This window comes from Egretta garzetta, unplaced genomic scaffold, assembly GCF_000687185.1.
Source record: "Egretta garzetta isolate BGI_Z169 unplaced genomic scaffold, ASM68718v1 scaffold10, whole genome shotgun sequence".
NCBI lineage: Eukaryota > Metazoa > Chordata > Aves > Pelecaniformes > Ardeidae > Egretta > Egretta garzetta.
Genome location: NW_009258268.1, coordinates 124,076 through 149,978, shown reverse-complemented (window position 1 = coordinate 149,978; position 25,903 = coordinate 124,076). Strand labels below are relative to the sequence as shown.

At 48.1% G+C, this 25,903-nt stretch overlaps 1 protein-coding gene across 1 annotated transcript in view; it reads right to left on the bottom strand.

Annotated features, from left to right (window-relative positions):
• SCML4 (Scm polycomb group protein like 4) overlaps nucleotides 1–24,744 on the bottom strand; it is a 45,114-nt gene extending 20,370 nt beyond the window's left edge. Inside the window, exons 1-4 of the mRNA XM_009649273.1 lie at nucleotides 24,589–24,744; nucleotides 16,370–16,499; nucleotides 13,604–13,804; nucleotides 10,414–10,608 (exon numbers count right to left, since the gene is read on the bottom strand). Of these exons, the coding sequence (XP_009647568.1) occupies nucleotides 10,414–10,608; nucleotides 13,604–13,804; nucleotides 16,370–16,499; nucleotides 24,589–24,744 (682 nt within the window). The remainder of the gene's footprint in view (nucleotides 1–10,413; nucleotides 10,609–13,603; nucleotides 13,805–16,369; nucleotides 16,500–24,588) is intronic.
• Between the last annotated feature and the right edge of the window lie 1,159 nt (nucleotides 24,745–25,903).

The following is a 25,903-nucleotide window of genomic DNA, read 5'->3' as shown; positions in this document are numbered from 1 at the left end:
CCATTCTTCCCCAGCCATCCATCTCAGACTTCCATTCATCCAGCTTTCCCTTCCATGCCTTTCTCTGGGTTTGTCCCCAGATTGCTGCTTGGACAGCAGAGCCCGAGTTCAGGGCAGTGAACTGGAGCCAGGATCCCCATTCCCAGTTAACAGGCCACATCCCGCACAGCTGTGGAACGGCTGCATCCAGGTGAAAGTTGCACGAGGCAGGAATGGAAACCTGCACCCCCACCTCTGAGCACGCCGGACACTGACCCCCAATCCAGGGAGGTCCTCTTTTACACACCAGCAGCTTCCCGGGACCACTGCCCTTCCTTCCAGGCTAACACTTTTGTGTCGCTTCATAGCCTTTTACTCCACCACCTGCATTGCTCAAGTAGAGTATTTGCTCTAATTAAATTCTCCAATAACTTCTTTTCCTTGAAGTCAACACAGATTTCTTTCTTTCTTTCTTTTCTCCACCCCCACTCTTCCTTTAATTCCTGTCTTGTCTCCTATTCATCATATCATTTAGTGATGGGCTTTGCCCTCTGACCCTTCCCTGTACCTTTTTAAGTGCTACCATATATTTTCTATAATGGGTTGACCAGCTGTGAACTCCATATTTTAAGTAGCATGATATCATAGCTTCCTCAGACCTCTCCTCTCCCCCAGCCAGGGCCAGCCTTTTCTCATCTCCCAGTCATTTTGAGAGGAGCCAGCCACAGTGTCAAAATCCCATTGAGAGACTCCTTGTACAGTTTTATCTTTGCCTGTATTTTATAGTTCCCGAGCTTGGCTCCAGCTCCCCACCCAAGGATGGCATTTGCTCTATCTGGGAGGCAGTGGGGGGAGCGGGAATGGATGGTTTTAAGCAGCTGTGGAGGTTAGTAACCCTGCGTCTCACCCTTCATGGAAGGAAAAATACAATAGGGAAACACAAAAATCAAATACAGAAGTGCAGAAGGAAATACTTTAGATGAGTTTAACCGTCAGTTCAATCTGGTGTAAGCCATAGAGGGAGAGAGCAGAGAAATCTAAACAGTATTTAAAAGTGTGAAAGATATGCCTTGGTTCTGAACTGCTATCTACTGTTTTAACATCAGCTCTTAAGAGATTAAAAAATAACTTTTTCTGTGTCTGCCAAACAGCCTCACACATTTCTGTCCAGTCAGAAACAGACCAGGCACCTTATCTTCCTTGTAGCTTGAGCCTGCATGCATTTATCTAAAGATAAGAGCTTCCTATGATGGATTAAGACTTCCCAGCTCTGTCTGCTGTGATTTACTCTGGGATTACAGCACCAGCCCATTCCTTTTAGCTCCATTGCCCGTCCAGGCATGCAGCACAATGAAAATATGATGTCACCCCTTAGCAGGCATTTCTACACCGTGTCACCAGTGCATACATCTGCACCCTGCGTGGCTGGGTAAGGACTGGACCTTTTCCACACCAGCTCCTGGCTGCCACAGTTTGGCTGGACACGGAAAGCATTGCAGGGAACAACATCTGGTTCGTGGAAGCGGAGCCGAGCTGCTCACTGCTCGCCAAGGCAGAGTGGCACGGAGACGCGTCCCCAAGGAGCCACAGCACCCCTGAGGCTGCTGCAGAGGCAGCGAGCAAGCGGGCAGTCCAGGGCATCTGCCGACAGAGGTTCAGGGCTGTCACGCCTGTGTTTTTCAGCCTATGGGATAACTTTCACATGGCATATAGGAACACACAGTTGCATCCACGGGGGAGGAAAAGGGGGTTCTAGTCAGTCAGAATAGGAAAACGTAAATAAGCCTCATCCACTTGTGAGTGTAGATATTAGGAACACTGCAACCATGGTCACACTGTGGAGGTAAAACCTGCGGCGAATTCCCCAGGGTTTACTCTGAGGCTTTACTGCACCATGGATCATTTCGCTGTGTCCTAGCTGCTAAAAAATATTTTGCAGTATCCCCCAAGGAGAAGCTGCCAGTCAGTTAACATCAAGAATCTGAATTTTTTAGAGCATTTTCCAAAATCCAATGTTGTCCTGATTGCAAGGACTTCAGCAAAGGCAATTTTTTTCATTATTTAAACGATTTCCCTTGAGTGTTTGCAGCCCAGACAACAGCCACATTGTGTTTAATGCAGTAGAACCAGGGAATGAAGCTGGCTGGGAACAGATCAACATGGTTTTATTGCCCAAACTGAGTAAAAAGGTAGAGTAAATTCACAAGCTAGCTGCTGACAAATATATTAGATTTAATAATAAAAGGTGCTCGTGTGTATAAATAACCCATCAAGGATTTTTTTTTTTAAGCGCTTGGGGATGATTGAATAAATGTCTTGTGTTGCAATGAAGGAGTTTTAGTCCTATCCTACAGCGTAGGCAAATTGGTTAGGCACTGCATAGCCACAAGTGAAGGCAAAGGGATTTCAATGACATAGGGATCCGGCCTTTAGGAAAAGTCTTCCTTTGGTTTCTTCCACCTGATTTCAAACCCGCTCCTCCATTCTCTTCCCTTCTCCCTTGCCTTTATGTTACACTAAAGTGTACATCATGAAAAGGAGATTTATCAGGGTTGTATAGTTTTGTGTCTTAGCACAGCAATAGTTCTGCACTGACAGAGGGAGACAGGAAAGGCTGCAATTGATCTTTTCTGTCTCCAGCTTCTAGCAGTACCTAGAGGGGCTTTTCTACCCAGGTAGTTTATAATGTACTCCATATGCTTATAAATCAGCATTGATAAAGGTCACAAAAAGCTGTGTATAGAATAGACTAGATGAAAATGGCTGTGCTATTTGAAAATTTCAAGGTGTTATATACCGGGATTCTCTGCAGCTGAAGTACTTGGTGCATTTCTGTTCTGCTACCACCATGATGAATCTCCCTGAATTATATTGCTTAGTACTGGCTTAAAATATTTAACAGCAATTTTTTGTTTGAAAAACAAATCATTTGAGACACGAGAAGTGAGAAGTCTAGAGCAAAGTGTGGTAACTGCAAAATAAGCTGTGTTTGCCCATTAATAACTAATAATCTCATCCAGGAATTAGGTAGAGCACATATAAAGCATGAGCCTGTGCATGTGTTTATATGTAGGTACAAGTTATAAAGTCTTTCCTTCATTTATCCCTGCCCAGTGCTGCAGCTCAGCTAGACTTTCTGATATTTCTTCTGGGGTTTCTTCTGCCGTATACATACAACGTAGCTGGGCCCTAAAGCCGTTGTTCCCCTTCAGAAATCCTTTCTTTTCCTGCATTCTCTGCTGCTGCTTCTGATGTCCCCGGCCGACCTCAGTCCCAGCAGCTTGGAATTCACCAATTCCCCTTTCTCGTGTCTTTTTATCTCCTCCTCCCCCCATGGTCCCACAGAGCCAGTTTCCCTTCACACCAGTGTGCTGCACTGCGCTGGGTTGCTGGGAAGAGACCATTTTCCTTAACTTTGGCTTCACTGCTGAAGTCTAGCAAGCCACTGCTGCCTTTTTGTTTAAATCACTTCTGTAACCTTGCCTCTTCCATGAGGAAACCCAACCATAAAGTACCTGGTTCCCCAAACCTCCATCTGCAGCTTGATTCCAGTGAGAGGTGGGTTTTTCATCATCACTTCTGGCCTGTGGCCTGCTGATCTGACTGCTTGAAGTATGGGTATGTTTGATCACAGGCATTTGTATCAATATTTAAAAACTTTAGGAACAGAAATTCCTCTTTCAACTTTAATTTTAGCTATTTAAAATCAAATCTTGGACACCTACCATCAGACATCACCTGAAGGAATCCTATAGCTCTATGGAAAAGTCTTAAATACCTAAACCCAAGTTAAAGCTAAAACTGAAGCTAAACCAGAGTTATAATCACATGATTTACCTGACTGCGCCTCTAAAAGAGTGTCCATGCTTCCTCCACGTGACTGTGCATGTAAAGCTTGAATTAAATGCCCAGGGGTATTTTTTCCGGTAGTGGATATGATCTCATCCATCATGCTTCATGCATTTATGCCCATAATTTCATCCACTTTCCTTATGCATACCCTTTGATATGGAAAAATAGAGAGTCTTTTTTCTCTTCTTTAAACTCCATTTCATAACTTAGCTCTCTCTTCTAACCTCCATGGCTGCAGCCCAGGCAATCTGCAGCACTGCCGGTGCCTGTGCCATGGCTCTGAGAGCATCTTGGGCTGAAGGACAGAAGGGTCTTTGGGCTGCTCCTCATCCACTGCTGGGAGCAGAGTGCCAACCCTCCGGGGGGGTAGCTTTTCAAAAGGGATGGATTTTCTTGCACCCCTTCAAGACCGTGAAGGTAAAACAGCCCGGCGGAAGGTGGGAAGGAGCATTTCCCTTGGGCTGACTGCGGAGGGACGTCTGCTTATATCTTCATTGCTTAGCATCCACAAGGAGATACAATTTCATAAATTTAAAGGAACAAAAAGGGACTCTTTCTTCATTTGGGGGTTAGCAAACAGTAATCACACAGCTTGAAGGGCACAAGGGTCAATTTATCCAATTCTGCCAATTCTACAGAGTTCAGGCAAATTATATGACAGGTGAATTTCATCTCTCCCATCTATCTCTTATTTTTCTTCCTGACAGGATTTGCCCTTTAGTGTACATTTCATTAGTTTATTCAGGTTTAAAGGACCTGAATATTAAAGCCCCTACTACCACCTTCACAAACCCCTCCACCGAAGCATTGCCTGACTGTCTCTTCTTTCACCCTCTTGCTTTTACTTCCTATCTTTCCTACCATCCTAAACCATTCCTGTCCCTCCCCAGGTTTCTGAATGACAACATGCAGCTCCGGGGGGACCTTGGGGGTGGGATGTGTGTGTGTCCATCCTCGGTGGGATGTCCTGCCCTGGGGCCCTCTGGAGAGGGAGGAGACACGCAGACTCTGATGGATGCACAGGCCCATGCATGCCTGGAAGGAATAAATGCCTGCAGCCATCCCACTCTTTCTCTGCTCTACTGCAGGCTCTGCCATCAATTAAATGCCCCAAAGACCAAACAAACTTTTTATGTTGGACTTCGTTGTGGCTGGATGGCTTATGCAGTTCCTCTGCTCCCTCTTTAAGAGTGACCTTAATATTTTATTTATTGTTTAAAGGATAATGTTCATGGTAGAGGAATATATGAGGCAATAAATGGCCTTTGCAGGTAATTAAATGCTGAAGAGAGCCGAAGCTACTGATAGCCATAAAAGCCATTTATTCTGAGTGTGCTGAGAAGCCAGGAGCACTGTTCCTCATAGCATGCAACAAGACAAGATTAAACAAGCCACGGTACTAGAAAGGGGAAAGAAAACATTTTTCTTGCTCTCTCAGGGCTTGAAATTTCTGAGCTGCTGTTTATTTGGTGCTTGGAACAAAAAATATTGATTGTAATAATATGTGGTTTTCTATCATGCTATTCTTTTTTCCCCAGCTGTTTTAGAAGGGCTTTGCACATGGTGGCAAGAATTATTGCCTTCCTTGGATAGAAAAGGCACAGCAGGGAAGGGTGCCTTGCCCACACAATCAACGGGAAAGTCTCTGACAAAATCCAGCTCCCAGCTTAGCATCTTGCCTACTAGTCATGCTCTCATAGTGCATTGCTATAGCACTTCTCCTGCCAGCTTTTCAAGTGCTTGTAGATAGGAAGAGCCCACCTTCTGAAACAGAAAGGCGCTGACGTAGCATAGGGTACCCCTACCTCCTGCTGTGCTTCTGCTCCATATGGGGCCCTACCTCCAGCCACTGCCACGAGAAGTGCTGTTCTCCTGTGGACAGTGGTAGGGGGCACCATATGGTATCTATGCATACAAATTTGTCTTGGCCGTGGGGAGAGGAGCAAGGCTGAGGAACTTACTCACTGACCTTCCTGTCTTCCCTCCTGATGAAGACAAGGGTACAGGGTGGCCACAGGAGTCCTTGCATAAAGAAAGATTTGCTGCAGCTACATGCAGCCATGCTCTGCATGGAGCACAGCAGTAATTGTCTAACAGCACAAAATAACCAAACCCCACGATTCAGGACAGAAAGAGAAAGGGAAGGATTGACTGAAAGGGGAAAGAAGAAGATGCTTATCAGGTTAGATGCTTCCCACATAAGATAAACTACTTCAATTTCTGTGCCCACCATCAGGCTGGCAAGAAGTTTTACAGCAAACATGCTTTCCTCTGAAAAATAACAGTCTACATTGCATAGGTGCATGTCAACCGTCTGTACATGTTCCAGAAATGTTCCTTTCCCAGGCTCACATCCAAGCCACCATTAGCACAGCATGGGCTGACTAATTAAAGCTGAACACAGAAGGTGTGGATGGGGGCACTTACAGGATCTGTTTTGGCTTCCCATCCATGTAGCCCCCAGCACACTTCACAGCATTTGCTGCAGAGTTCACCCAGATCTTGCCATCATTTTAGTTCAAACTGCACTACCACTCTCATGGAAAATTCTGGGGTGCAGGTCCAGAGGTGCTTTGAACCCAGGTGCTGTGGGGACAGGTAACATCTCAGGGTTTGCTGAAATGCAAACATCAAAGACCTGAAGCCAGGCACTTTCCAGAATGAAGTCCTGGGAGTCATCCCACAGCTGATCCCCACAAATTGCTCTCATGAGCCAGAAAGTCCCTTCACAGCTGAGAAGGAGCCACAGGGTATGTCCCCAGATGCACCAAGACAAGGCAGTGAAGCCACTGACATTGGGAGAGGGCTGGAGAGGGACCCTCACCCCATGTGTGGGGCCGCTGGGTGCCAGTGCAAGAGGCGTTGGCAGGGCAGGCAGAGGGGTAATGCACAGCCAAGAAGGCTCATTGCAGAGGCCAGGGCTGGGTACAGCCCAGTGCGTGCATACTTCTTAGACATGTAAAACGTCGTTGTAAGTGATGTATGCGTGTATCAACAAATCCCACCTGGCCTGTACGCAGCCATTAGCATCTGGCAGTTTGCTGGGAGCACAGGTGAATTATGGCTTAGGGGCATGTGCTTTGGGGCAGGGTTAAAAGGTGACTGCTGTATGGTGTAAATGGATTAATATGACTGGACACGATGCCGGCTTCTCCTCTCACTTCTGCCAGTGTAAATCAAGAGTAAGTGCAGCGAAGTCAATACATGTATTAAATTCATTGGTATGCAGGGGGTGAAAAGCACGTGATTTTAAAAGAAAGAACATCTCGATTACAAGCTGCAGAACAGAAACAATGAAAAATGTGGCTTCTTTGCATGGCTTCCTGCAGTGCTTTATTACGGCCCTGCTCCTTCCCTGCGAGCTCCATCCCAACAGGCGCCCTCACAGACCCGCCTGCAAGATCTCCGACTGTCCTCCTTATTGTTGCCGCTACAGGGAACCCCCGTCTCTGTTCTGTGTAGCAGAGGTCCCCCTTGTACTGACCTCACTGCAGAGAAATGCTGGCTCCCAGGGAGATTTAGGCAATGCAGCTTTAAACATAGCCTCAGTGGGTCAAGCCCCAGTGCCTAAAACTGGAGTTATTCCACTGGTGCCAACAGAGCTGTTGAATACAGCCTGACATGATGGACAGGAATGTTGTGTATCTGCCCGGCTCTGGCTGAGTGCAGCATGAAGGGTGCGAGGCCATCACTCCAGTTCCCCTGCCGCACAGCCACGGACAGACAGCTCCTGAGCTGGGCAACACTTGCCCTCCAGAAGAGGCAGCTTTTCCCCCCTCTCCAAAATTCCCCATTTCAAGGGCTTTACATGGCAGAGTTAATTTCTCCTTCCATGCCTTCATGTGCACTCTGGGGCTGAGTAGCAATCTTGTACGTGGGTTTTCCAAACAACTACCTGGCTGCAGTGAAACCAGCCCCTGGCTCTGCATCCTGGGGCCCACAGCACTGCAGACAGCAGGCGACCTGGCGAAGATGCTGAGCTCCCCCCCAGACACCCCCAGGCCCACAGACAGAGGCTTCGGCAGAGCAACCCGGGTTCACCAAATTTGATACATCAGGTCAGCAGTCAGCGGAGTGCTGAAAGCGCCTACAAAACCTGTCTCACGATATTTCTGTTAATCTTTTGTGGAAGGAGAATCCCCTTTCGGGGCTGCCAGCTCAGAGAGCCACCTGAGCACCAGGATGCTCTGAAAATGGCTTGGTTCATCACAGCCTCCCTCATGGCGAGACCAGGTGGCTCCACCGTCGCCTCTCCCACGTGCCCACTTGAACAGGGAAGCACCCAAATCTCTGCAGCTCTGTGCCTAGCAGGCCAGTGGCTTACCAGACCCCAGGGTGAGCAAGCTGGGGCCTGGTGGGGGAGTTTTAAATCCATGTAGAACCGCTGCCCTCAGCTATTTCACAGCTCATGATCTCCACTGTACCACAGTGTTGCTGGTGATGGAGATACAAAAACCCCAGGAGCCACTGCCTCTCCCCCATCCCATTCCCAGGCAGAGGGGAGGAGACCCCAGGCTAGCACTAGCCCTGACTAGCCCAGGCTGCCTCCAGAGGGGCTATTAATTGCCCCCCAGCAGTGGGAGATCCAGAGAAGAGAAGCCTTCCCTACATCCATGTCTCCTGCCTGGCCTGGGTCAAAAAATAATACTTTGCCCTTTCCTCAGTGGCTGGGCAGAGCCAGTGGGAATGGTGTCAGGGACATCCACGTTGTAATTATGTAGGGAGGGAGATGCTCAGAGTGTAACAGCCACTGTAAAAACTCCAGTTGTGGAGTTGCCTTCCATCACATACAGCCTTGCCATGCAAAAGTAAATGCAAATGTACATGCAAATTAAAATGCAAATACAAACACAAATGCCAGGCCTCCTGGGCTGCACTCACTCGGTACTGCAGAAATCCCTTGACCTCTCAGAAACAATCCAGTTGCTGTAAATGTCTTAGTCCAGAGGAAAAAAAATATATTGCTTTTCAATCTGGGTTCCTGCCTTTCCTCCCCTATGTATAAGAATGGCAGCTGGATTTATTTGCACAAAAAGGCAATTTCTGCACTGTGTGCACAGCCCACTCCCACGTTTGGTGTGTGAAACACACACTTATGGTCTTCCTGGCAAAGAAGTGATTCGTGGATCATAATTGTGGACACTAAAACACCTTTCTTTCAGCTGCCAGCATGTAGCTGCCATTAAACTGAACGCATGAGAGACAGCGTGTTCCCCAAACACCCGCAGTGTTGTTAATAAAAGAGAAGGAAAAATAATTTAAGTCAGGAGGAAGCCTGCAGGTGAAGTAGAGGTTGAGGGCCGTAACTTTGCATCTTTCTTTTTCCCTAAACCAACTTTTGTGATGTCCATAGTAGGGCCCCAGGGCAGCTTTCCAGCCACTGACTGCAGATGGGGGCTGCAGGCATGTCCCAGCTCTGTGGGGGCTGCACAGGGCCAGCACCCCATCCCAGCACGCTGGGGGTGGGCATCTGCCTGGGAGCCTGGCGCTACTCAGGGCAGGTGCCCCTTGGAACCACCACCATCCTTGAGTGCGTCTGCCCCACGCTACAGCCTCTCCAGGCTTCGCTTCTCCACATGGACAAGCACTAAGGCAGGGACCCTGCTGGTGCCCACAGGCAAGCTAGAAGAAAGGCTCCTGCAAGCAGCAAAGCAAAGCAAACCCCTTAGCAGTCACAACTCTCATCTAGGTTTTCACTCACGGGTGGAGGTGACAGATCAGGATCCAGGCTGAGTTTGCCACAGCTAATAACATCACCTTAGATTTATGCTCACAGCACTGACCCAAAACTGCATTGCTGTGAGCGGCTCTCTCCCCTCTCCAGTAAGAGGTCCCCTCGAGTGAAGGCAGACCGTGCTGCTTTGCAGGTGATCCTTAAAACAAGTGGAGCGGGGAAGCACACAGGTAACGAAGTAGGGGGCAGTGCCAGGTCAGAGCATACCCGTTACGGCGGTGATTTCCTATTCGTGCCATTCTGACACCAAAGTGTGGGCTGGGGTCCACGCGCTCGCCCGACCTGCCCCCTCTCGATGCAGCCAACAAGCCAAGGCAGTGGCAACGCAGAGGGGTCTGGGGAGCGGGGACAGGCAACGTTCTGCGGCAGGTCTGCCAGCAGAGGAGGCTTGGTAGTTGGTGGGGACCCTTCAGTGTCTCATGTGGTGGTTGAGCTGGATGGAGACAGAAATTTCCCTTCCACCTTCCTGCCTGCCTAAAACTTGAGGGAACTTAATCCCTTTGAGGGTTCTACCCCAGAGCCAGGTATGCTTGAGGTAACCAAAAGTTATGGGACAGAATTGACAGAAACAAGGACAAATATGATCATACAAGCCTTGTTTCCTTAGGAAAAGAGACAAAAGAAACAAAGAGATATAAAATAATAAAAAAAAATTATCCCCATCACTGCTGGGGCTCTTCAACACAGTGGTTCTCACCCGAAAGACACTCTGTAGCCACTGGGAAAAATACTGCAAATCAGCCCACTGCCTTCCTCTGGAAAGGTCCCACTGCGACCTGCAGTTCTCTAGCATATTACAGTACAGGACCAAAAAAAGACAGTAACTTCTTCTTGATCAAGCAGCCTACCTGCCTCCATCTGCCTGTTTTCATACACCTCTGGCCTCTCCGACACGGTGTTGTACTGCTGGAAAGGCTGGTTGCTGAAGAGATTGTCACACAGGAGGCTGCGACAGAGCTTCTTTAGGAAGCGCAGGACGTACCCGATGCTGTTCACTACCAGCAGGCTCAGGAGATGCTGCTTCCCCTCAAAAGAAGCTGAAACTGGAAAGCAAGCAGGAGCAATTCAACACCCAGGGATGCACAGCAGGAAGAAGAATGAGAGCAGGGGAAAACATTTCACACAACTATTTGTATGTCTTAAAATATTTTACGTAATTACCCACCTGAAGGTCAGAACAGACTGGAGGAGCTCAAGGAACTGAGTCTGTGTGACCCAGATCACCTTCCTCCTGGAGCGCTGAAAGATGCCGACTGGCACGGCCAGCAGTGCAAAGATTTCTAATGTATGCATCCAACTGAAAACTGTATTGTATGATTGGAAGGAGGCAATTACGATACCTTGGTCTAAGGAAGGGGAAAGAAAGTGATCTGCCAGTGATGGGCTATTAGGCTGACTTCAGCAATACCCAAGGTTTTAAAAGATAATGGGGGGAGACAAGAATTAAAGACATGGCTGTGAATGAATAAAAGGTACCAGGGTTATACTGAAGAGAGGGCTACCAGCTTCATCATGGATCTTTATTTACTGATTTAATTGCATTTATAGGCAAGGGAAGGTTGGCAGTTGTGGTCTATCCAGAATTAAGTAAAGTATGAGAACTCTTCCATTAAACTGGAACTGATTGCGTATGAAAGGTGAGTCAGGAGATGACAACAGGCTCTGCTGGCAGGAGACCCCAAGCACTGGGACACAAGCCGGCAGTGGTCTGTGCTGGCACAAAAAGATTTTGTTGATGCTGTAAGCTAGGAGGCATTATCAATGCAGAAGAGGACCAGGAGGTTGCACAGAAAGGATTGACTGATCTTGAGCTCTGCAATAACAAAAATGGATGGAAAAAAATACCAGAAAGTACACAGCAATCCGTAATATTTTGAGGAGGCTCAACATTACATGATGGGAGGAGAAACGATGGAACAGGCTCACCAGATGCCCATAAGCCACTAAGGTGACACAGCAATGAAAAAGTCAGATATATTTCAAGGAGGTATTGAACAAAGCATTTCCAGGAGAGATGAGGAATTGAGCTGGACTGCTGGGCACCATTCTGGCTTGAGAAGGGTGAATTCACACTTGAAGAGGTGCACAGGCAGGCCACAGCGGTGTTCAGGGAGCAGAAAGTTTCCCTGTGGCACTGCAGCCACCACCATCTCTGCCACGTGGGGCTGTGGGAAGACACCTGCACTTCTTTCACTAACCCAGAAATCTTCCGCACAATGCAGCCAGGACCTGAAAGAAACTGCGTATTTCAGCCTAGCAGGATAAGGACTGCTTTCTAGAAATACATCAGATAACCCAGAAATCTTCCGCACAATGCAGCCAGGACTGCTTTCTAGAAATACATCAGAGATTGAACTCAAGGGTGAGAACAGAGCAATTAAAATTCCTGGACAAAGCTGTCAGGGAATATGTTTAGCCAGGAATCAAAAAGGTCCCAGCCATGAGAGAGGTGGAGGGGTTACGACAGACCCACCAGGATTGATTGTAGCAGGACACATTCAGGTGTGAACAGGTTTGCAGGGAGAACTACATGATACGGCTGCCTGAACTCCACCACCTGGAAGGTTTTTTCCAGTCCTACAGCCTCCAGTCACTACTAACAAATATAAATTGCAATGCTAGACTTATAATCTTTGGGATAACTTCAGAGATTTCCTGCTGGCCTGAGCTTCTGTAAGGGATCATGCTCCACAGCCAGCTGAGCATCTGTGAGCCAAGCCACGGGAAGACTGGAAAGCCCATGACAAAAACCTGTCTGCCCTGCTGCTGGGCTGGGCGTGAGCTGCAATCTCAGAGCCACACCATGACCAGGAGGCCGTTCGCCCCTCCTCAATGATTAGAAGAGGAGTGAAGTTGGAAGCAATGTTGATCAGGTGCTTTTAGCTCAGGTACCTGAAGCTGAGCCAACTCAGAGGAACTGAGACCAAGGGGGTTGGCAGGCTTGGTGCACGATGTGACTTTCCCACTTGTAATGAAAATCATATACACAGCACAGAACCAGGCAAAAAAATGAAGCTTTGCACTAAATTGCTTCAGCCTTGTGTTTCTGTGAAGAAATCTGGGTTATTCTTAGAGTATTTCTGATGTCCCTTGGGGAAGGCACACTTGTGATTAGAGAGAACAAGAGGAGAGGGAGGGAGCAGGGTTTATATGCTGCACAGCGGGCCAGAGCTGGGGCTCCCACACGAGAGGGTCCCAGTGGCACAGCTGAGCTGCTGCGGTCCCTGCAAAACTGATTGGACTTGCGGTCCTTGGCTTCACGTTCGTGCCTGACTCATTCGCAGCAGCTCATTGCAGCGTGTCTTCCCGTATTCCCACCATTGTTTCATTCCCGCTGCATCCCCATGTGCTAAAAGAATGTTGCGACACAAAACTCTTGCTGTGATTAAAAGAAAAGTTCATGTTCGGTCTGAGAGCCAGGCCAGGGGACTCAGCGTGGGACATGGGAGACTGATTGGGACACAGCAAGAAGCGTCGCTGCGGGAAGATGAGAAGCTCCTGGGAAATTCTCTCTGAGCTCTGATTCTCTCTGATCTGTTTGCATAGTCCTGCTGCATGGGCAATTGCCGTGGGACTTTTGCCACTCCTACAGCTGAGAGCGGGTTTGGCTCATGGACTGCAGGCGGAGGACGCACCAGCAGCCGAACTCTCAGCAAGTTTTCCTTTAGAGCAACATGCGGCGGCAACGCGGGGCATCACGTGGGCTCGCCGGGCTGCTCCTCCTCGTATGGCTGCGTGAAAAACTCAGCTCGCAGGCCTGGCCTCAGCAATGTTTCCAAGAGCGGTAGGCACAGGACTCTGGAGCTAGCCCTGTCCCTCCCCTGAATCGCTGCTGCGGTGCTCTCCACCGACAGCCTTGCATCCGACCCCCGGGCGACTCCTGCAGCAGCTCGTTTCACCAAGGCCTGAGTGATGTTTCAAGCTGGTTGCCACCCTGCTGACGTGAACGGGACTGCTAGGACAGCTGGCACTGGGGATGGGGTTAAGGTTTTGAGCACTTCCCAATGGGCCACAAACCCCTTTACAAAAATGCTTTACCTGACACCATCTCGCCTCCGTAGCCTTGCTTGATGAGCGAGAAGACGGCCTTTTGCTGGAGCGCGCAGTCGATGCAGGCCTGAACAGCCTGCTGCAGGGCTGCGGATGGTCTCTCAGGCCCAAAGTGCTCTGGAAGCTGCTGCACTTTTTTTCTGTCGAGGTACGGCCCCAGGTTTGCTTGTTTGTTGACGTAAATGCAGACTGTAGACACAAAATCCCACCCAGGTTATCACCAAATGGCCCAGAGAGCATCCTAGCAAATGCTAGCTTTCAACTTTCCTATTTCATGAGCTCTTCCGTTCAGTGGCAAATTGCTGCCATTCGCGATGGCACAGCCAGGCTCCCTTGCACTGATCACCCGTGCCTGCGTGAAGTGGGCCAAGTCGGGGCCCCTGCTTGGTGCCACAGGTGAGGATAAGCTACGTGCAACCAAAGGAGCTCCTGAAAGCCCCTCTGCGTGTGCTTGGGGTCTGCTCTCTTACAGAATACCTTGTACATCCAGCTGGTGACCAGAAAAAACACCCGGGGAGTGCAGGACAGTCACTAGCAGGGGTGAACTTAAAGCAATGGGTAAACTCCAGCCTGAGGTGGTTTTGTCCGTTTGTTTGTTTATTTTCTCTATCTGTTTTTAGACTGGTTCATTGAGAAGGCCCTCCCAGAAGCACTGCTCTGAGCTGAGTTTCGGGAGACTTTGGTTCCTTGCTGCTCCTGACCTTAATGCAGCTGGAATTTCTGAAGTTATGCTGTGCTGAGCTGCACAGTGCAACGCCAGAAACTCCAGGCTTTGGGAGCTTCCAGACCCCCATGGCCAATCCAGCACTCTGCAGACTGCATTGCTTTGAGGGAAACTGTACATTCCGTCCTCATTTGGAACCACAGCCACGCAACTGTGCCACACAGGGGGTCTGCTCCGCAGGGGATGCCCCAGTCTCGCCGCAGCCAAGCCCTGCGTGCCTCCTCTCATGCAGCGTGGCCTGTGAAGGCAGTTTTTCTGCATGCCATCAGGCCTGCTGGCAAGAGGCAAAAAATCAGTGTTCTCCTCCCGCTAGCATGAACTTATTTTAAGCTTGGCTGAGGCTAACTGCATCTCAGAGGAAGTGGAGATAATGCTGCGGTAACTAAGGGCGACTAAGACACAGCCTAAAGTCAGGCTAAAGTGAGACATATTATAATAGCTGGCTGAGTGTGCTTGAGCTGTCATCTCTCAGACAATATAACATTATCCTCTGACAGAAATCAGATATGTGACCAAAAAAAAAAACCATCAAGCGGAGTGGAGGACATGGTGACAGCTGGGTAAAGTTGGAAATAATTTACAGTTTGCATCACCGTAATGAAAATCTAGTGCAACTGTCACAGCACACTCTGCTACCCCACCTCCCGCTGAACAGCAGAAGGGGCTCAGGCAGTATATCCTGGGTAAACAGGACCATCATAGCAATCATACTTATCATTACATAGCACTTCACACCTTCCAAGTGCTAAACAAGCAAAGGGATAACGCACCGAAAGACAGCAGCGGCACGCATGAATTGCAGGGGGTTTCCCCAGCGTGCCACTGTGTCGAACCTTGCCGAATCTGCAGGATATGGCTTTTTCCCTGTCAAGCCACCCGTTTTGTCCAGGGTTCGGCCACAGGAGGGACTCTGCAACCTGCAGGCAGCATGCTGGGTCCCTCACTGGGGAGCGGGGCCCCTATGGTCTTTTTGGTGCAGATAAGGAGGTAAAATTTGGCTTGAGCTTGCCTCCACCTCCTGAAACCCTACTATGGTGGGAGCCTGCATGCACTGTTGGGAAGGTGCTGGGAGAAGAGGTGCTGGCCGCATGGGGACAGGCAGAGAGAGGTGCAGGGTGCTGCATCTGCAGAGCCCAAAATGACCCATGGAGCCTCTGCCTCTGCAGCCACCCCGGTGATCTGGTGGAGCTGGTGGACTGTGACTCCCTGTCCCCTCTGAAAGCAGCACCGGGCCCACGTCTCAGGGCAGCACTATGAAATGCCACTCGGCTGATGTTTGCCAAGCGCTTTGCAGTCTTTGCATGTGAAGGGATAAATGAGAATAAAATATATTATTATCGTCATTGTTGCTCCGTTTAGTATCATTCTGCTACCAGAGCAGATGGAAAACTTCTCCTCTGTGCATCCCAGCTAAGAAATAATGGGATTTATGTGTTGTGTTTGGATTCTAATGTTATCTAATTCATTTCTCTGCTGAAATCTCAGGGTAAATCAACTGTCTTGTTGATTTTCTTACTATTTACATCAGTTTAAAAGCATTGACCTATGTTTCTTCTGGTAATATAAGGAAAAAAAGAAGGCAGCAGCTGTGTTTTCCATGACTACAGTCAGAAATGACCAGCTCTGCTGTTGCTATAAGGCATTGGGATTTACACGCTGGCTAACCCTGCCTACAGTCAGACCATGGCTCCTCCGTCCTTCTCCCCACAGCTGTAACAGATGCTTCATGTTCACACTGGGGTTTAGTCTGGTCATTGCAACACATTTGATGGGGTAAGTGTCAGGTATAAAATGGTAGTATCCATGGGATGTGATGTCCATGTTTCAAGAGGAATGGATCTAATAAGCTTGAGACATGGCAGTCAAAATATAGACTTGCAGGACATCTGTGCTTTTTGTCACTGGCCATCGGTCTAATCTGCAAACACCCCGTTTTCATGACTTCTGCCTGTTCTGGAAAGCACAGCCTCTGGCTGTCAACCCATGGTTCCTGCTCACCCCTTGGCCAAGGAGCACTTGAGGCTGGGTACCTGTGAGAGCCTGTGGGGTGGCCGAGTTGGGTATTGTGGCTGCATCCTGGGGGATTGAACTAATATCCGGCTCTGGTGTGCTTCTCGGCGGAGAGATCGCTAAGGGAGTCATCAGAACACGAGACTTCAGCTGCAAAAAATAACCAGTTGGGCAATGAAAATACACACGAGATATTCCAGTTTTATTCCATATATGTCACTCCCCACGAACTCCCACTCATTAGCAATCTGCTGTTGCATCACTTTCTCCAGGCCAGGAGCATCCATTCTGCTCCCAGGAGGATACTGGAACCTGAAGCCTGACTGATTTGCAGCGGACAGCAACGCCTTAAGTTACAGGATGCAAATATTATGCCACCCACTGGGTAGTTATTTACACCTGAGCAAATTGGGTGTAACACTCTAACAAATCAGCGCAATGGCATTTTACGACCCATTTCATGTGGGTGTAAACAATTTTCTGCAACTCAGGAACACGGGGTCTTTAACTGCATCATAATTTAGGGCCAAATTCTGCTCTTGGTTACAGGGGTGTAAATCTTGTGTAAATCCAGTGGCACCAAGAGGCTACTTTGGGCTGACACCTGTGTAAATAAGCTCAGACGGTGCTCCATAGTGTGTTGTTACCAGATAGTAAATACAAACTGCTGCACTGTTGCACCCAGTAATCTTCATGACCTGCAGCCCATCTTGGAGAAGTGAAACATGATGGGAATTTACGGTGCAATATCACTACGTCTTTACTCTGCTGGTACCTGGCAACCTCTCACCAGTCAAGTGATGATCAGGTCTTCATAATTACAAAGGGCTGACGTGATGGATGTGACCTGAAGGGACCACTCTTGCTTTTCCTTTCGCTACGAAGGGAAGCAGAGGGAAAGCAGAGAGCCAGGCACACAGCTGCCTGGTTTATATATTTACATATACTACACTGAGCCGTTCTTCTGGCAGGTAATTTTTTTCTGTTGTTGTTGTTTCTCAGTGGCCAAATGTAAAAAAGCTGTAAGTGACAAGAGTAAGAATGAAAAGGAATTTTTAGACTTGTTAAATTTGCAGAGTGTCATTTTGCTCAGAGCTTACGCCCAAACTGGAAATAATGTACGAAGTATATTGTATGTAGAAATGAAGCCATACCACTAGCTACAAACCTGAACCTTGAGCAAGTCCTGGTGGAGAGTAGAGCTCATTTTAGATAAAGATTCATGGTGGCCATGAATATGATTACAACTGTCTAAAATAAGGGCCACTGTTTCAGTGTAATGGTAAAAACAGAAAGCTGGGGAAAGGAGAGGGAAGGCTCTTGGACTTCATGCCACCCAAGTGAGTTTGCTGTCATTAAACCTTTGGGAGTTTGGATCGTTCCCCAGCTACTGGCTTAGCCCAGCAAGGGCTTCACTAAGAGACAATTCCAGGTCTCTCTTGCTTTCAGTAAGACAGTAGCCTCTGCTGGGACGGTACCCATCAAAACAAAAAGGCCATCTTTGTTGAGGTGGGCGTCATTTTTGTCTGCCAGACCTCCACCAAGCCCTTCCTGAACTTGCTCCTTTACACAACCTGGAGTTTCCCTCAGAGCAGCCTCTGTGGAAAGATGGGCACGATAAGTCCGCACAGAAATAAAACCTGGCTCCTCATCCAGGCACCATCCCCTGCAGGGCTCCCTTTGGCTGTATCCCACCTGTCTCAGAAGTGCCAGGCACCATCTCCGCACAGTGGCACCATCTCCCCTTCCCTGGAGCGGGCTAAATCCCTTTGGATTTAGCCTGAACAAGGGAGAAAATATTCAATAAGTGACTATGGATTTTACCTCCTGCTATATGGCAGCTGTAGGGGACTAGGGACCCTGAGCTGGCCCCTGGCTAATGCCAGTCCTCACCAGCCTGTGTTGTCCTGTTTTTATTAGGGTTGTCTTGCCTTCGGATTGGGGTCAGGAGAGACCAGCAGCAAAGCGTTGTCTGTTTGTTTTCCCAGCAATTAAAACAAATGGGAGGAAAACAGTGTTTCAGAACTAAAGATCCTGATCCCCTTTGGGGTTTATCCCATGTGGGAAGTTGAGAAGCAGCAAGGTTTGGTTTTGTTCTGTAGCAACGTGTCGATGGCTCGCTTTTCTATGCTGAAGTGGGCTGGCACTGCAAAACTTCGTGTAGCCCTTATGCTAGGCTTCTGGGCTCACTTTTGATCATGTACACATACGCGTATATAATAAATATGTGTGTATATACATATATACATATCTGTGTTCATACATAGTATATATGCAGATATACAAGTATATACATTTATATAGAGATGTACATATATACTTGTGTATATATTTATGTATACATATATATAGAATCATAGAATCACTTAGGTTGGAAAAGACCTTTAAGATCATCGAGTCCAACCGTTAACCTAACCCTGCCATTCCACCACTAAACCATGTCCTTAAGTGGCCCAACTACACATTTTTAAAATACTTCCATGGATGGGGACTCAACCACTTCCCTGGGCAGCCCGTTCCAATGCTTCACAACTCTTTCAGTGAATAAATTTTTCCTAATATCCAATCTAAACCTGCCATGGCACAATTTTAGGCCATTTCCTCTCGTCTTATATATATGGACTCACACATGCACACATCCATATAGACACTATTTTGGAGACAGCACACCTACTAACTTCTGCCTCACTTCTGTGTTGGCTCCTTATCCCCCTTGTTGGCTCACAGCCCAGTGGCCCCAAACACAGGCACATGAGTCCCCTCTCCGTCCCTTGAGCCTTGTGCACTGTCTGAGCGTGCGCTGCCCCACCAGCACCGTCAGCCTGGTGGAGGTGGAGGTGGGACAGTGCCCAGTAGACCTCTTTCTCCATTCTCTGGCTCTTGGAGGCTCAGGCAGGCTTATGTGCAAGAGCAAATAAACAGAGGGCAAGACTTGGGTAAACTTTCTAGCTTGGAATCCCCTTCTTGGCAGTTTGCTGGTTTAGCAAACAGTTTACTGCAAACTTAATTGCAACAGTATGTGCTCTACAGCCTCTGGATACAGATAAATGCCATTTTATTAGGGGTAGCAGAGAATGTGTCTTTATTAGATCAAAATAAAACAATGCCTGATTACAAGAGACAGTACACTAGCAAACACGGCTTAAATACTTTCTGGACACTGAGACCCTGAGTAGTCCCTGAATATCACTAAGCTTATATCTCCAAGTATGTAATTTAAAGATGCCTTTTCTTGGACTGATCCTTCTCTATCAAAAAGCCAACCCAACCAACCATCTGACTGACTGAGAGCTTGGCAGTAGAGAGCACATATGCATAAAAGTGAAAAAAAGCGGTGAAGAAGAGAGAACAAGGGAGAAAGAAGGAGAAAGAGCAAATCTGTCAGAGCGCTTTGGGAAATCCTTGCGGTAAGGCATTCGAATCAGTTTCTGGATAACAAGTGTCACAAGTTTTAATATGCACAGCATGAGATATAAAAGGCAATGGTAGCTTTAAAACAAGATGTACAACCAGCCCCTCTGGTCTTAGGGACCTTCTACCATGGAAGAGAGATCAGAGAAAGTTGATCAGAGGTTTAGGGAAGAAAAATAAGTGTGTCTACTTTGCCAAAGTCATGGGGCATTAAAGGCAGAGAGAATTTGGGCTTTTGTGCCATTGATGCCGGATGCAGCCTCATCTGCGTATGCAGCGGCCCTGGATGGGGAGGAACCTGCTGAGTCCTGGAGTTTCTGTTACAATCTGCACACCCTTTCAGAGCAGTCAGGACTCATCTAGCTGATATTTCTGTCATCCCACACCAAAAAAAATGTGAAAGAGAGGGAAGAACTTTTCCCAGGTAGCTTTTTCTTCTTCTGAACAAGTTCTCTGTCAGCTTGTATAATAAAAGACACAGGAAAGAAACAAGATGAACCAAGGTGCAAACTTTCCCTGTACTCTCCTTAAATCACTTCGATCATAGGTCCTCATCTTTATGGCTCCTAGTTCCCTTATACTGGTTGTCCCTTGTCCTGACGAAATATCTGCTAGAAAAGGCTGGGACTCACCCTGTCCCTGCAGGCACCTCCTGGCCACAAGAGCTTTTGCTGCTGGAGAGAAAACCAGCTCCAACCCCTGCAGATATGCACACAGATGTGCACCACAGTGAGTGCCTGGGCCAGCCTGGTCCTGCCGTGTGGGCTTCTGATGTGCCATTAAAGGTGCCATTAAGCCTGCACCAGGGAAGCACTGAGCTTCTGAGTACAGATTTTGGGATGCTTGACTGTACCTCACACTCTCTGTGCATTTGGCTGTGGGTGAGGAGGCTCAGCACGAGGCAAGTCAGGGCTCAGCTCAGTCACCAGAGCAGAGAGAGGTCAGCACTGTGCTGGCAAAGGCAGAACACAGTCCAAAGTCTTTCTCACCTTTTCTTCTTGTGTCATGCAATACCTTTCTTCCAGACAGCAAATGATGCCTGGGAGTCTGCCCGCAGCCTCCTACATCCCCTAAGTATTTTTCAGTGAATGGGTCAGGTAACCTTAAGAGGAGTGTACGCAACCTTGAAATCCAAGGCTATATCACAGGACAGGTGAATAATCAGGGCACCTGAAGCTTGTCTGGGCCATCTCAGTCCCAGTGCATCCAAATCCTGACTGCTTATTTGTCATCGTTAATAGTGACTTCTAGGGCAGCAGGGGAACCTATGCCCTGTAATGGAAATTGTTGCTCCACACTCCACACATCGTCCTGCGCAGGGCAACCCTTGCTGCCCACCCCGGCTGGCGGGAGCTTGCAAGGACCTGGCCAACCGCTCGCCCTGGGCTGGGGCCACCTCCCCAGGCAGGAGCTGCTGCAGTGGCACAGGGTGACAAACAGCCCTCGGGCTGCTTGGATGGGGCCATTGTTTTGTTGCCCTCTGGGAGGGATGTGGTGGTCTTTGCCGCAGCGCTGCCCCGCGCGCGTCTTGCTCCAATGTCTTTAACACCGCCAGTCCCCCCCCGGATGCTAACACAGCCTTCCCTCATAAGGGCTTTCCGGGCGGCTCTTCAGGGCCGCCCCTCACTCACAGGCAGAGAAATAAAACTGATCCATCTACTAACCACCCCCTAGCTGCCAGAATAGACTTTTTCCTAATGAGATTCAGACAGTCAGAAAGAATATTGTATTTAGGGAAAATGTAGCATTTTATGGCAAATGGTTTCACATCAGGTACAAAACCATTTTTGGGAAAACAGCTGATGAAATTTTATAACCAAAGCTGTGAAAAAATAAACAGGGTAACGAGGAAAAGGACTTCGCTTGGTGGTGAAGCGTGGTGAAATGCCATTTTAGGAAGACACAGATATTTGCTTTAATGTCAATGAAAACAGGCAATGGGTCATCTGGCTATAAAGAGCATGTGATTAAAAATGTCTGTTATTCACATCTTGGTCAAAATAAATTTAAATCTAGGCTGTAAATTCCTAGTTTCCTAAAAATTCAGAAGTATTTTTCCATCTGTTCTGTAATAATTCAGCTATCTGGTTGCTATAAAGAATTTGGTCGCCTGCCATTTGGGCAGGGAGTCATTTTTTAAAATGCGTTTAAGTCTCATGATATCTGAGAGTCATACAATTAGCGAGCTAATTAAATCAAGTAAGAGTTCCCCATCAAAAAATGTAATCTTTGACTCACGCTGGGGAAGTGTTTGGTGATGGAGAGGGGTTCACTTCAGCAGAGCGCACGGCGCACAGAAGCAGCTCACAGAAAACATTGCCTTGGTGTAAGAATCCTATAGCGCAAATAAACAGCGCCAGGCCAGATGCCTCGGATGCTGCAGCTCGTGACTGTCAGCTCCAGAAACTTAAGCCACCAGTTATAAAAGGATGCCTTTTTACTCGCCATCACTCGCCGAGAAATAACATCATCCCAGGTTCACCACCGAAGGAGGGATGTGGTTGCCTCCCCGCTAACTCCCTGGGGATGGGGAGGAGGCATGTGTGGTACCCAGAGCGGGGGAAAGCTTCCCTTTGGAAGAAGAGAAGGCAATGGCAATCGACTGCTCTGCCACCTAGGTCTGACGGGCAACATTACTGCAGCATTTTAGGAAATTTAAGTTTCCCTTTTCACTTCTCCCACTTGCAAATACAGGGCGGTTGGTGAAAGGCTTTTTCACAGGTGGATGGGTGCATTTGGGGTGGAACAAAACATACTCCCTAGCAATTTATATTTTTTTTTCAAATTGCATATAAAATGTAAATGCAGAATAAGAAATGGGGGTCAGCAAGACAAGCAGGGGCAGAAGGGCTGGGGTCTGCCAAAACTCTGCATACAAGGTCATTGTGGTATTTGGCAAATCACTTAATCATCTCAGGGACTCAATTTCACCACATCTCCAAAGTATTATTATCCCAGACTTGGATGGTTTTGATCTACAGAGCTTATAAGTGACCCAACATTACTGATAATAATTTAAGTTATTGGTAATAACAAGTAACTCAAGTAAAACAATTCAGATGTTTCTGTCCCAGAGTTTTAACCTAACACTGAAGTGAAAAATAGTAAGAGTTTCCATATTCCACACTTTACAAAACACTAGAGTAGTTGCCCCAGTCCTATCTTGGACACGCAGCTCTATTTTGGACTACCTCTGTAAAATTCTGCGGTAATCCCAAGAGAGACACCTGAGCTGGCTCTGCGTGGCCGCTGCTGCTATAGCATTCACGTTACCAAAGTTAAGCCTTTTCAGAAGAAATGGGAAAGTGTGGCTGGAACTGTTTCTTAGCCATGCAAGGTCTGTTTTCAGCACGTACTGAAACGTGCCTTCAGAACGTGCCTCCATAGCGGAGAGGGGTATGGATGGGATGAAGTAGGGAGGGCAGGGATGGACAGAGGTGGGAGAAGGCAGATGAGGAGGAAGCATTACGGGCTGAGGTACTGGCGGCTCCTGCAGTAGGTGTTGCGTGGGGGGATGCAGAGGAGTAGGGCATTCTGGAAATGGGATGCAGAGGGGTGGTGAGGAGGGCTTGTGTGGAAAAGAGAGAAGAGGGAGGATGGTGGTTGGAGGATGGGAGGAAGAAGAAGGTCTGGCAGGAGGTGAAAAGGAGGGAAAGGCAACGATGAGGGTAGCCTACTCTAGATAAAGCCCAAACCCAAGGAGCTGAGACGTTTGGTGCTCCTGTGCCCGGAGCTCATCCAGCAGCACCACGCGTGGGGCCTTGCTGCCTCCTCTGAACCAGGAGAGACCCAGGGAAGAGACGAGCAACACTCAGGGCTGAGCTCTTTTCCAGGGAAGGCTGGGATGGGTCCTGTGCATGCACCGCTCCTGTAGCTCGCTTTTCTGTTTTGACATCAGGAACTTAAGCAGCTGCTATTTTCTAGCAGCCAGCAGTTTGCCTTCCCTGTGTAACAGACTGCATGCCTGCACCCATTCCCATTAAAAACAAGGAAAGTGCACAGCAAACATGTACGGTGCCCCTAGCTGTCTGCGGACAGAGATGGAGAGAGTAACAGAGCAATCTACTGACAACAAGACCCCTCACTACTCGTTTTCACTCCGCAGAATAAATTCCCTTCCCCACAGCATTGTGGTCCCATTTTTGCCTGGTCTGAGGTGCAACAGCATCCCCGCTCCTGCCGGTGCTGAGCCCACCGGGGTGTTGGGGGGCATGGTGGGAGAGCCTCAGCCCGCTGGCAGCACGTGAAGGGCTGAAGGCGCTCAAGGTTTCTTTATCTCTTTAGCCCTGCCTCCCCACCTGGGCTGCACTGAGAGCTGGGCATGATTTTCCCCCAAAGCGAGCAGACAGACAATTCAAAACTGCCTTTTCCTCAAAAAGTGACATCTCATTGCTTTCTAAAATGCCCTTTTTTTTTTCCCTTGGGAAATTAGCTTTATTTTCTCCTTTTTTTTCCACTCCCCCTTATTCCTTTCCTTTTCCTTACATTTTATTTCATTTCATTTCTAATCACTGTTAGTGAGAGAGAAGAAAAAAGTGACAACGAGAGAAAAACACTTCTCAGAAGGCACACAGCCATCTCACACAACATGGTGGGAGACAAGTTATTTTCAAACACCACAAAATAAAATAATTGTAAACTTTAAAAAAATATATTCCCTCTATTTTTCACCAGCTCGGGTAGAAGAGAAAATGGCTTCTCTTGCTTTTCTTGCACTGCTCCGCCTGACACCTGCACAACTTTGCCTCCGCTCCGGCATTTCACCTGAAATTCTAGGAGAAAATTTATTAAACCCAGGAGGAGGTGGAGAAGGAAAACGCATATCTACCTTGTGCCCAGGTTTTCTCCCTCTCTTCTTTGGGATCTTCAGGACCGGCAAAGCACCGGCTGGTGCCGAGTAGAGGTTGTGAACGGGCATTTTGATGGGCGCTGGCTGGAGCGGGGGCCGCCCACGCTTCCTCCCCACCACTCTGGGGGACTGCATCTCCCCGGGGGCCAGGCTGGGGGGCAGGCACGGCAAGTGGCTCATCTGCCCCGGGGCTGCCGATCAACCAGAAGGGAGAGAAAGAAAGAAAGAAAAAAAAAAAAAAAAGAGCTTTTTATTTATTTTTTATTTTAGGTTTTTCATCTGAACGCAGCGCAGTAACACGTTTTCTCATGCTGTCATTTTGCCTGTTGATGTTGATGATAAAGCAGCAACAAATATGCTGCATAGGGGCACTCCTGGGTGGGATTCACCTGACCACAGCTGCCTCGGCATCTTCGAAGCAGGACAAAACCCTCGTCATGCCCGTTTCTCTCTGCTGACCATGAGTACAGGACAGGGAGCTGGCTCAGGTGGCAAGGTGTCCATTGCAGATGTCTAAGAGGTGAACCCCACAACAGCCCCCGTAACCCTGCATCCTGCAGGCAAGTGTGATGGAGGCACATGATGAGCTTGCACCCATCAGCGCCTGCTTCCAGAGAGGTTTGGAGCAGGTGACCTACTGAGGTCCCTGCCAACCTGATTTTTTCCCAGATTCTGTGGTTCTGCAAATCCTCCCTCCCCTCAGAAGTGCCACCAACACCAAAATGGATTTCCCTCTGCTTCATACACAGCACTCCTGTGAGCGAGGAGGCAGAACTGGACCATGAGGCTGCCGGCACAAGGTTGCCGTGTTCGAGGAGAATTGCCAAACATTTACTCTCTGCAATTTTATAGCATCTGTTACCATGCGTGTTAGTAGTGGGCTTCTGGATATAATCCATCAAAAGCCGTTATTTTGCCACAAGTCCATGCAGCTGATTAAGTTGAGCAGGGGTAATGGAGTGGAATCTGGCCCATTTTCCTCTGTCCAGGTTTTAATAAAGAAAACAAATATACAACCATACACAGAGTACCAAGGGAATACACAGCATTCTTCACAGCTTCTGGTGAGGGTCACGTGCTAACAAAGGTCAATTAAAAAAAAAACCAACCAACTGTGGAAATATGTTTTCAAATATTGGTTTGTCCAGGCATCTGCTTTCCTGCCTGCATACATTGCTAGATGTAAGGGTCTAAGCAATTCCCATACTTTTATGATAAGCCTTGCAATGGCTGACGTTTTCAATTTCATGCTCCCTCAGGCCAGTGATAACAGAAGACTCCCTGCTCCCTGTTT